The sequence below is a fragment of the Squalius cephalus genome (genome assembly GCF_949319135.1).
Source record: "Squalius cephalus genome assembly, chromosome: 5".
NCBI lineage: Eukaryota > Metazoa > Chordata > Actinopteri > Cypriniformes > Leuciscidae > Squalius > Squalius cephalus.
The window spans coordinates 46,978,252-46,991,008 of NC_137126.1; the positions used below are offsets into that span (position 1 = coordinate 46,978,252).

Here is a 12,757-nt window from a genome sequence, read left to right on the forward strand (position 1 = left end):
TTTGAGCTTCAGCAAGAACCAATGAGGCTCATTCTCGTGTTACGCAGCACGTTTGAGCTTCAGCAAGAACCAATGAGGTTCATTCTCGTGTTACGCATCACGTTTGAGCTTCAGCAAGAACCAATGAGGTTCATTCTCGTGTTACGCAGCACGTTTGAGCTTCTGCAAGAACCAATGAGGCTCATTCTCGTGTTACGCAGCACGTTTGAACTTCAGCAAGAACCAATGAGGTTCATTCTCGTGTTACGCAGCACGTTTGAGCTTCAGCAAGAACCAATGAGGTTCGTTCTCGTGTTACGCAGCACGTTTGAGCTTCAGCAAGAACCAATGAGGTTCATTCTCGTGTTACGCAGCACGTTTGAGCTTCAGCAAGAACCAATGAGGTTCGTTCTCATGTTACGCAGCACGTTTGAGCTTCAGCAAGAACCAATGAGGTTCATTCTCGTGTTACGCAGCACGTTTGAGCTTCAGCAAGAACCAATGAGGCTCATTCTCGTGCTACGCAGCACGTTTGAGCTTCTGCAAGAACCAATGAGGCTCATTCTCGTGTTACGCATCACGTTTGAGCTTCAGCAAGAACCAATGAGGTTCATTCTCGTGTTACGCAGCACGTTTGAGCTTCAGCAAGAACCAATGAGGCTCATTCTCGTGCTACGCAGCACGTTTGAGCTTCTGCAAGAACCAATGAGGCTCATTCTCGTGCTACGCAGCACGTTTGAGCTTCTGCAAGAACCAATGAGGCTCATTCTCGTGTTACGCAGCACGTTTGAGCTTCAGCAAGAACCAATGAGGTTCGTTCTCATGTTACGCAGCACGTTTGAGCTTCTGCAAGAACCAATGAGGTTCATTCTCGTGTTACGCATCATGTTTGAGCTTCAGCAAGAACCAATGAGGCTCATTCTCGTGCTACGCAGCACGTTTGAGCTTCTGCAAGAACCAATGAGGCTCATTCTCGTGTTACGCAGCACGTTTGAGCTTCAGCAAGAACCAATGAGGTTCGTTCTCATGTTACGCAGCACGTTTGAGCTTCTGCAAGAACCAATGAGGCTCATTCTCGTGTTACGCAGCACGTTTGAGCTTCAGCAAGAACCAATGAGGTTCGTTCTCATGTTACGCAGCACGTTTGAGCTTCAGCAAGAACCAATGAGGCTCATTCTCGTGCTACGCAGCACGTTTGAGCTTCTGCAAGAACCAATGAGGCTCATTCTCGTGTTACGCAGCACGTTTGAGCTTCAGCAAGAACCAATGAGGTTCATTCTCGTGTTACGCATCACGTTTGAGCTTCAGCAAGAACCAATGAGGTTCGTTCTCATGTTACGCAGCACGTTTGAGCTTCTGCAAGAACCAATGAGGTTCATTCTCGTGTTACGCAGCACGTTTGAGCTTCAGCAAGAACCAATGAGGTTCATTCTCATGTTACGCAGCACGTTTGAGCTTCAGCAAGAACCAATGAGGTTCGTTCTCATGTTACGCAGCACGTTTGAGCTTCTGCAAGAACCAATGAGGTTCATTCTCGTGTTACGCAGCACGTTTGAGCTTCAGCAAGAACCAATGAGGCTCATTCTCGTGCTACGCAGCACGTTTGAGCTTCTGCAAGAACCAATGAGGCTCATTCTCGTGTTACGCAGCACGTTTGAGCTTCAGCAAGAACCAATGAGGTTCATTCTCGTGTTACGCATCACGTTTGAGCTTCAGCAAGAACCAATGAGGTTCATTCTCGTGTTACGCAGCACGTTTGAGCTTCTGCAAGAACCAATGAGGTTCATTCTCGTGTTACGCAGCACGTTTGAGCTTCAGCAAGAACCAATGAGGCTCATTCTCGTGCTACGCAGCACGTTTGAGCTTCTGCAAGAACCAATGAGGCTCATTCTCGTGTTACGCAGCACGTTTGAGCTTCAGCAAGAACCAATGAGGTTCATTCTCGTGTTACGCATCACGTTTGAGCTTCAGCAAGAACCAATGAGGTTCATTCTCGTGTTACGCAGCACGTTTGAGCTTCTGCAAGAACCAATGAGGCTCATTCTCGTGTTACGCAGCACGTTTGAGCTTCAGCAAGAGCCAATGAGGTTCATTCTCGTGTTACGCAGCACGTTTGAGCTTCAGCAAGAACCAATGAGGCTCATTCTCGTGTTACGCATCACGTTTGAGCTTCTGCAAGAACCAATGAGGCTCATTCTCGTGTTACGCAGCACGTTTGAGCTTCAGCAAGAGCCAATGAGGTTCATTCTCGTGTTACGCAGCACGTTTGAGCTTCAGCAAGAACCAATGAGGTTCATTCTCGTGTTACGCATCACGTTTGAGCTTCAGCAAGAACCAATGAGGTTCATTCTCGTGTTACGCATCACGTTTGAGCTTCAGCAAGAACCAATGAGGTTCATTCTCGTGTTACGCAGCACGTTTGAGCTTCTGCAAGAACCAATGAGGCTCATTCTCGTGTGACGCAGCACGTTTGAGCTTCAGCAAGAACCAATGAGGTTCATTCTCGTGTTACGCATCACGTTTGAGCTTCTGCAAGAACCAATGAGGCTCATTCTCGTGTTACGCAGCACGTTTGAGCTTCAGCAAGAACCAATGAGGTTCATTCTCGTGTTACGCAGCACGTTTGAGCTTCAGCAAGAGCCAATGAGGTTCGTTCTCGTGTTACGCAGCACGTTTGAGCTTCAGCAAGAACCAATGAGGTTCGTTCTCGTGTTACGCAGCACGTTTGAGCTTCAGCAAGAACCAATGAGGTTCGTTCTCGTGTTACGCAGCACGTTTGAGCTTCAGCAAGAGCCAATGAGGTTCGTTCTCGTGTTACGCAGCACGTTTGAGCTTCAGCAAGAGCCAATGAGGTTCATTCTCGTGTTACGCAGCACGTTTGAGCTTCAGCAAGAACCAATGAGGCTCATTCTCGTGTTACGCATCACGTTTGAGCTTCAGCAAGAACCAATGAGGTTCATTCTCGTGTTACGCAGCACGTTTGAGCTTCTGCAAGAACCAATGAGGCTCATTCTCGTGTTACGCAGCACGTTTGAGCTTCAGCAAGAACCAATGAGGTTCATTCTCGTGTTACGCAGCACGTTTGAGCTTCTGCAAGAACCAATGAGGCTCATTCTCGTGTTACGCATCATGTTTGAGCTTCTGCAAGAACCAATGAGGTTCATTCTCGTGTTACGCAGCACGTTTGAGCTTCTGCAAGAACCAATGAGGTTCATTCTCGTGTTACGCATCACGTTTGAGCTTCAGCAAGAACCAATGAGGTTCATTCTCGTGTTACGCAGCACGTTTGAGCTTCTGCAAGAACCAATGAGGCTCATTCTCGTGTTACGCAGCACGTTTGAGCTTCTGCAAGAACCAATGAGGTTCATTCTCGTGTTTCGCAGCACGTTTGAGCTTCTGCAAGAACCAATGAGGCTCATTCTCGTGTTACGCATCATGTTTGAGCTTCTGCAAGAACCAATGAGGTTCATTCTCGTGTTACGCAGCACGTTTGAGCTTCTGCAAGAACCAATGAGGTTCATTCTCGTGTTACGCATCACGTTTGAGCTTCAGCAAGAACCAATGAGGTTCATTCTCGTGTTACGCAGCACGTTTGAGCTTCTGCAAGAACCAATGAGGCTCATTCTCGTGTTACGCAGCACGTTTGAGCTTCTGCAAGAACCAATGAGGTTCATTCTCGTGTTTCGCAGCACGTTTGAGCTTCTGCAAGAACCAATGAGGCTCATTCTCGTGTTACGCAGCACGTTTGAGCTTCAGCAAGAACCAATGAGGCTCATTCTCGTGTTACGCAGCACGTTTGAGCTTCAGCAAGAACCAATGAGGCTCATTCTCGTGTTACGCAGCACGTTTGAGCTTCAGCAAGAACCAATGAGGTTCATTCTCGTGTTACGCATCACGTTTGAGCTTCAGCAAGAACCAATGAGGTTCATTCTCGTGTTACGCAGCACGTTTGAGCTTCTGCAAGAACCAATGAGGCTCATTCTCGTGTTACGCAGCACGTTTGAACTTCAGCAAGAACCAATGAGGTTCATTCTCGTGTTACGCAGCACGTTTGAGCTTCAGCAAGAACCAATGAGGTTCGTTCTCGTGTTACGCAGCACGTTTGAGCTTCAGCAAGAACCAATGAGGTTCGTTCTCGTGTTACGCAGCACGTTTGAGCTTCAGCAAGAACCAATGAGGTTCGTTCTCGTGTTACGCAGCACGTTTGAGCTTCAGCAAGAACCAATGAGGTTCGTTCTCATGTTACGCAGCACGTTTGAGCTTCAGCAAGAACCAATGAGGTTCGTTCTCGTGTTACGCAGCACGTTTGAGCTTCAGCAAGAACCAATGAGGTTCGTTCTCGTGTTACGCAGCACGTTTGAGCTTCAGCAAGAACCAATGAGGTTCATTCTCGTGTTACGCAGCACGTTTGAGCTTCAGCAAGAACCAATGAGGTTCATTCTCGTCTTACGCAGCACGTTTGAGCTTCTGCAAGAACCAATGAGGTTCGTTCTCGTGTTACGCAGCACGTTTGAGCTTCAGCAAGAACCAATGAGGTTCGTTCTCGTGTTACGCAGCACGTTTGAGCTTCAGCAAGAACCAATGAGGCTCATTCTCGTGTTACTCAGCACGTTTGAGCTTCTGCAAGAACCAATGAGGTTCATTCTCCTGTTATGCAGCACGTTTGAGCTTCTGCAAGAACCAATGAGGTTCATTCTCGTGTTACGCAGCACGTTTGAGCTTCAGCAATAACCAATGAGGTTCATTCTCATGTTACGCAGCACGTTTGAGCTTCTGCAAGAACCAATGAGGTTCATTCTCATGTTACGCAGCACGTTTGAGCTTCTGCAAGAACCAATGAGGTTCATTCTCATGTTACGCAGCACGTTTGAGCTTCTGCAAGAACCAATGAGGTTCATTCTCGTGTTACGCAGCACGTTTGAGCTTCTGCAAGAACCAATGAGGTTCATTCTCGTGTTACGCATCATGTTTGAGCTTCTGCAAGAACCAATGAGGTTCATTCTCGTGTTACACAGCACGTTTGAGCTTCTGCAAGAACCAATGAGGTTCATTCTCGTGTTACGCATCATGTTTGAGCTTCTGCAAGAACCAATGAGGTTCATTCTCGTGTTACGCATCATGTTTGAGCTTCTGCAAGAACCAATGAGGTTCATTCTCGTGGTTACGCAGCACGTTTGAGCTTCTGCAAGAACCAATGCGGCTCATTCTCGTGTTACGCAGCACGTTTGAGCTTCTGCAAGAACCAATGAGGTTCATTCTCGTGGTTACGCAGCACGTTTGAGCTTCTGCAAGAACCAATGAGGTTCATTCTCGTGTTACGCAGCACGTTTGAGCTTCAGCAAGAACCAGTGAGGCTCATTCTCGTGTTACGCAGCACATTTGAGCTTCTGCAAGAACCAATGAGGTTCATTCTCGTGTTTCGCAGCACGTTTGAGCTTCTGCAAGAACCAATGAGGCTCATTCTCGTGTTACGCAGCACGTTTGAGCTTCTGCAAGAACCAATGAGGCTCATTCTCGTGTTACGCAGCACGTTTGAGCTTCTGCAAGAACCAATGAGGTTCATTCTCGTGTTACGCAGCACGTTTGAGCTTCTGCAAGAACCAATGAGGCTCATTCTCGTGTTACGCAGCACGTTTGAGCTTCTGCAAGAACCTGCTCAATTCATTTGGATTAGTTTCACGATCTCTTTATTAACTTTTTGAAAAGTCAAATTATCTGTTGATAATTCATCTTCGGAAAACACAAATGAAGATATTTTTGATGAAATCTGAGAGCTTTCTGTCTCTCCAGTGACAGTTACGCAACTACCACAGTTGCATAACTGTCTCTGGACGAACAGAAAGCTCTCAGATTTCTTAAAAAATATCTTCATTTGTGTTTTCCGAAGATGAACAAAAGTCTGACGGGTTTGGAACGACTCAAGGGTGAGTAATTAATGACAGAGTTTTTGTTCTTTTGGGTGACCTATCCGCTTAGGAGCGAAAAGAATAGACTGTTGTCTTGTGACATTTGTCATAATCTCAGCATTCTTGACTGAATTAACTAATATATTGCCTCTGAACACTTCTGATGTCTAGTTCTGCCGTCATGGAAAGAAAGTTGGGCTTCCTACCAGACGTTTACAGCGCACCTCAAAGACCTCCCAGTCGAAATCAGCCTCTGAAGCTTGTGTCATTTCTACTTTGATAGAGTCTTTTGAAGGTTGTTTTTCCATTAGCTTCAGAGGAACCTTTGCCACAGGACAATAAAACAAGTACATAATGAAGCCAAACCATGAAAAAAGTCATTAAAGCAAAACCTCCCAGCAAAGAGATCTGATCAAATGTTATCTGAACTTTATTAGACTTTATAACTTTCAGGGTGACAAAAATGACATTTATTAAATACATTTTTTTAAAAGGTTACATTGATTTGAAAGATACGTTTATGCCCGGTTTCACAGACAAGGCTTAAACTAGTCCCAGACTAAAATGCATGTTTTATCTGTTTTAACTGAATGCAACTTGCACTGATATACCTTAATATATGTCAGTGCCATTGTTTTGTCTGAAGATTCACACCAGTAATGTTTTTTTCCTAAGGCACGTTTATAAAAGCTATTTAAAGGGATGGTTCTGAGTAATTTCAACCTAGGGTCCTTTGCACCATGACCTCGAGCCAAACACCCCCCAGAAGCCTTTTTCCCTTGGTTCAACATTATTAAAGTTAGAGCTTATTTAGAGATATCAGCCGGATGGTTTAGTGCAGATGCTAATGGATCCAAGGCTGTATCTGGTAAATTACCGCATTAATAATGGCCAGAATGGTACCAAACTTCTACAGTAGTACAAATAGGTTCTGTACTCATAAAATCAGGCATTGGAAAGTTTGTAAGTACATCAGGAGTTTATTTAAATAACACTTGCCTGATGGCTAATGCTACTGCTAACCCGGACGTCGAGCTCACTTCCGTGATTTGGGAAAAGTCCTGGCAGAAAGCGATGCATTTTTTTATTATTTTTTCCGAAGTGTTGACAACTTAGTGTTAACTAATAATTGTTATAAACTGGTACTATCAACAAAATATTAGTGCATTCCTGGAGCTGGGCGTCGTTACACTACATCCTTATGCATCGCTTTCTGCCAGGACTGTTACAGGCTTTTCCCAAATCACGGAAGTGACGTCAATGTCCGGGTTAGCGGTAGCATGACTGGTGCAAAGGACCCTAGGTTGATTTTACTCTGAACCATCCCTTTAAATGTCCTTATTGAACTAAGGCCTAATCCTGGATTAATCTGAGCCCTGTCTGTGAAACCAGGCCTTAATATTTAATTCAATATGCACTACTTGCCTAAAAATAATGATGAAAGTAAGACTATACTGTGATGCAATGTCAATTTTAGAATATAATCAATGATATTATAACTTTACTCTAATTGTAACTGAAGTTAAAACACTGGCTATGCAGTTCTAGTGTACCGCTTACTGCACAGTATACACATTTCCTAAAGTATGTGAAACAGTAAACATTATTCAAGAGCATTAAATGTCTTAAACAGTAATATTCAACACTGTTGTCAACTGCATCATGTTGCATGTTTAATTCAGCAAGTGCCGTCCAGTTATCATTGTTTTAATCTAATTTTGTGTAAAAATCTGGTAGTCCTGTCAAAGTGCATCTGCATGTGGATTAGCATACAAACATATTTAATATTTAAATAAAGCGTAAAGATCAATTTTCCGAGGCTGGGGATCACTTTTGGCCGCTACTGTGTTTTTTTTTTTTTTTTTTTTTTTTTTTTAAATTATCATTCTGTTTTGCATCATTTTGACACATGTCCAACACAAATTTGTTGTCGCTGAAGAAGGTTTAATCTGAATTAGCCGCAGATCCTGTTGCCTTACGGAACCTATTAAACGCAGCCACAAATAAACAGTTTAAGAGCTCGGTTTGTTTTCCCCGCTTGTTAAATGTATTTACATGCAATATTTTCCATTTGGAAGAAAACCTGCGTCACATAAATGCAGATTACATGAATTAGCTTTCATATTGTAAAAGTCATTTGATCAGGGCTTTGATGAGACATGCTTCTCTTTCAGGAGGGATTTTAATGAAGCTCATGGGAGGTTTTCCTGAATTAACATTCATACCAAACATCCACAACTTCATATGCAGTGTCCACCAGTTTCCTCTGTCGGCAGATCAGATAGAAGCGTTCAAGCCACAGATGTTACACACGTGCTGTAATCTTGACTCAGTAAGATTTGATTCTTTTATACTTGTTTGATTTCATGTTTGTCTACATTTGTTTGCGCCTCCAGGTTTGTAGTTGTGACTTTTGCACAGGCAAGCACTAACATTTTCTTCAGAAATCTCATGCATTGCAATGCATGCTCTGATTGATTTACCCCCAGTTTCACTGACAACGTCTTAATCCTAGTCCCAGACTAAAATGCATGTTTGAGCTGTTTTAACTCATCAATTTGCACTGAAATATCTTAGAATATGTCAGTGCCATTGTTTTGTCTCGAGATGAACGCCAGTAGCGGGACATTTATAAAAGCTACTTAAATGTCCTAGTTGAACTGAGGCCTAAGTCTGTCTTATTTTAAGCCCTGTTTGTGAAACCAGGCCTTGGAGTTTGAATGGTACTGTTTTGTCCTGCATAAAATACAGGTTTCTTAGCCTAACTTTAAAATTAAAACAATTATACTTTTGTGATACCAAAATGTGCAAGTGTGCTGCCAGATTGATAAATGGTGCTATTGCCTGAGTTTAATAAACGGCTATTATGAAGAGGATTTGCTCATAATTACTAACTTCATTCTTATCAGTGTCGCTGATATCAAATGGCACTATTTGTTTTATGGCACTCTTTTCTTCCCTCAAGTTATTCCGCCCTGGTTTAAATGACTTGAATCACACAAATAGATCCCAAGAGGTTTTTCTTTCATTCTTTGTAAAATGCAATGTAATTCGATCTTTTCCCTCTCTCTAGTAATGAATGATAGAGACAGAGAGGTTGTGATCAGGAAGAGTGACGCTAGAGAGCGCAAGAACCCAATATGAACACAAGCGTTCAGCGCTATTAATGATATATAAAGCCTACTTTTGAAAGCTATGAGTCTAGGATATTAATAATGCAATAACATGACTATGCATTATTTTATTTCCTTTGTATTTTTGCTGTTTAATGTTTAAATTGAATTGGTTTAAAAGTATGTGTGATTGTCTGTTGAAGAAGCAAATGTCAGTAGTTTATAATTGCGGGGGTTTAAAATAATTTGAAGCGTAGCTATTTCTAAATGTTTAAGGATAATATGGCAAAAGATTGGAAATTACATGATTAGAGTTTGTTGGGTTTTGCGCCATGCGCCCCGTATTGACATGACTTGAAATACAGTAATAGAAGTTCAAACAAAAGGGTTGGTGATTTCAGTTGGCTATAATGTATAAAATATATAAAAGTAGGCTATAGGCCTACATATATGTGCGTTTTTTATTTATTTATTTATTTTTATTATAAAGATCAATATTCGTAGAACACAGATACTCAAGTAGGCCTAAAGTATCGGATGCGCGAGATGAAAACTGACAGAATTCTTTTTAGAACGTTGAGAAATTCTAGAGGGAAAAATCTCCCGCTTGAAAGTCGCTGAATAATTCGAATTCTAAGAAGAAAAGCTCATCCTGATGTTTGTTCAGAATATTTCCCCCCACTATATTAAATTCTGCTTTTAAAAGTCTGAACTTTAGACTGTATCTGTTCTATACAGACACCAAAAGGCCTAGTGTTAAATATAAGCTAGTCTACTGCTAATTATTAATGGGTTAAAATAGTGATAGCTTAATTAAAATGAATTAAAATAATGCAGTTTGTTTGTTTGCCCTTTAATTAGACTAATGTTATTTGTATATCGTGTGAATGAAAATTAATATTATTAAAGGCTATAATACAAAATAGCCTGTCAAAGCCTCGATCGCGGAAAAAAATATACAAAATAATTTTATATTCTAATCTTTATTTGTTATGTTTTACTAATCTTGATTTTTTTTATAAAACGCAACATAAAAATAAAATAACCTATACACACATTACATCAGGTGTGTTTAGGCTATATTTAGGTGTGAGGCAGTAATAAAATAAATCATAATTTTTACTTGGAAAGATAAAAACTGGAAAAAGATGGGAAATGTTCAGGAGAAAGTCGTATTTATTTGACGGAGAGAGCGTAAATCAGCCTGTCATAATTAGAAGAGAGATGAATACTAATGAGGAAAGTAATAAAGATACAAACTCCCCCTTTCTTTTCCTCTCCTCGCAGGTTTATTGCCCTGAGATGTCTGTCTGTGAAATGAATTTGCGCAGATCTGAAACACAAAAGATTCTCCTTATGAATTTTACATGGATATTATGCGGAGAGAGATTAAATCAGCTTTTATCTGGGTCTTTATTAATCATGCAGATAATGTCATGAAGATAAAAGCAGCTGCGCGAGAAATCAAATGATTATGACCGGAGATCGGAATATATATAGGCTCGATTTGACGCATGGGTCGAGTGAGAAATTGTTTATGACAAAAGCAATTAAATACAATATGTTAAAATCGGAAGATCAAATGTAACGAGTTAAAGTAGGTTAGGCTACCTATATTCTATGAACAATTAAAGTTATTTTTAATTATAGTCCATATTTTATATAGAAAGCCATTTTCGTAATTGATTTATATAATTATAAACGTGAAATAAAATAGAACAGAAATAAAAAAGTTAATGGTTTTGAGACTTAATTTACGCCCCGATTACATGCTGTTTGTTTTATATCGGCTAGGGTATTTAAAATATCAAGACGAAAACTGTTAAAATATTAAAACGTAGGCTATCTTTTAAAAAGTGGGTTGTTTCAACCCATGTTTGGGTCAAATATGGCCAAACCCAACCATTGGTTTACATTTTAAATTAAATGAAAAACCGTTTTAACAGTAAAATTTAATAAAAAAAAAATGTAAACCAACGGTTGGGTTTGTCCATATTTGACCCAAACATGGGTTGAAACAACCCAACATGTTTTTTTTCAAAGTGTTTATATCTTATTAACGGTACAATAATTATAACAGCCTATTGTTAATAACCATCACCATAAATAATTACAAAGCTTGTTTATTTTTTCTGTCATTGTTGTTGAAATCATCACATGAACTCTGAATGTTTTGTGGTCGCAAACTGTATGAAATATGCCGTTGTTTCCCTAATTTGACCTCTAAAAATACTTTAATTGGCATGTGAACCTGTTCGTATATGTAGATTCTATAGGTTTGTTTTTTTACAGTGTTGACTATTCAATTATATTTTTGACTTGAATAATTCAGATATGTTCAATCTATATATTTATTTATAAGCACATGTTAATTATGTATTTGTAATTGCCCTCAGCAGCAGCACATGATGTGTGTGTGTTTCTGTGTGTGTGTGTGTGTGTGTGTGTGGGGTGTTGTAGGCGGTTCCGCTGTGACCCAACAGCACCAATAGCATCACACGGAGTTGAGGAGAATGACGCGCGCGGACTCCTCAAGAGGAGCAGGGCTCGTGAACGCGATCAGTGAGAGAAGAGCTCGCGCCGGTCACAGCTCACGCGCGCGGCCACTGGATTACCGGAGGATCTGACGGTTTCATTCTGTTTCTCTCCGAGCAACCGAAGAAACGCGCGTCGCTTCTCTGCTGTGGCCTACTCTACACGCATACACAGACAAGGCAGTTTACTTTTAGTTTCTCTCTCGTCACGGTCCGTGTGCAGCAGGAGTCTGGATCTGCTCCTACACTTCTTCTGGACTTCGCAACAGGTCCGAGATCAGCTGAGTCGAGATGCTGGACGGAATCAAGATTGAAGATCAGTTCAGGACTGGAGCAGAGTCTCTGGCACTGATGCTCGGTGAGTTTCTCACAGAAAACACTACGAACACTTTACTTGTGTCACACAGTCATTTCAGAGACACGTCTAAACTAAAGTAAATATATCGGTGACACTTTACATTAAGGTCTCATTTGTTAGCATTAGGCTAACATGAACTAACTATATAACCAATGTATTTTAGCACATTCATCTTTGCTAACTTTATAGGCTAATTGTTCATGTTAGTTCACAGTGCATTAACTAGCCTAATGTTAACAAACACTATACTTTGGATTTTAAAAATTTAATAAATGTTGAAATTAACATTGACTAGCTACACTCTAAAAATTATTATTATTTTTTTTCATGTCAAATATTGAAAAATCCAACCGTTGGTTTAAAAAATTTATAAACTTTTTTTTTTTAACCCAACCGTTGGTTTCATTTTTTTATAGGCTACATTTTTTAACCCAACAGTCGGGTTTGTCCATATTTGACCGTTGAAACAATATTTTAGAGTGTAAGATTAATAAATGCTGTAGTGTAGAAGTATTGTTCATTGTTAATGTTAACTAATATGTTAAGAAATGAAACCTTATTTGAAAGTGTTACCAAATAACAATAATTAAATATGACACAAATAATTTTGTGTGCACCTTTTGACGTTTTTACAGCGCTTTTCCATAGGCTACAATTAAAAACGATAGACATACTAGATGTTTGCATAATTAACTAGTTAACCACTATAGTATAACAATAACGAGTTGTAATAAAAAAAAAGAGCTTCTCAAAAGAATTAAATATTAGGCTACATGTTCGTCATAGAAGTAGGCTACTATATTGTAAATGGCTACTAATGTAAAATATATTTATGTTTAACCTTTAATCAGCTTGTTGTTGATATTG

At 40.5% G+C, this 12,757-nt stretch overlaps 1 protein-coding gene across 1 annotated transcript in view; it reads left to right on the plus strand.

Annotated features, from left to right (window-relative positions):
• The first annotated feature begins 11,559 nt into the window (after positions 1 to 11,559).
• The window catches only part of lmx1ba (LIM homeobox transcription factor 1, beta a), a 60,225-nt gene continuing 59,027 nt past the window's right edge, over positions 11,560 to 12,757 (plus strand). Inside the window, exon 1 of the mRNA XM_079871819.1 lies at positions 11,560 to 11,890. Coding sequence (XP_079727945.1) covers positions 11,824 to 11,890 — 67 coding nt within the window. The 5' untranslated portion in view covers positions 11,560 to 11,823. The remainder of the gene's footprint in view (positions 11,891 to 12,757) is intronic.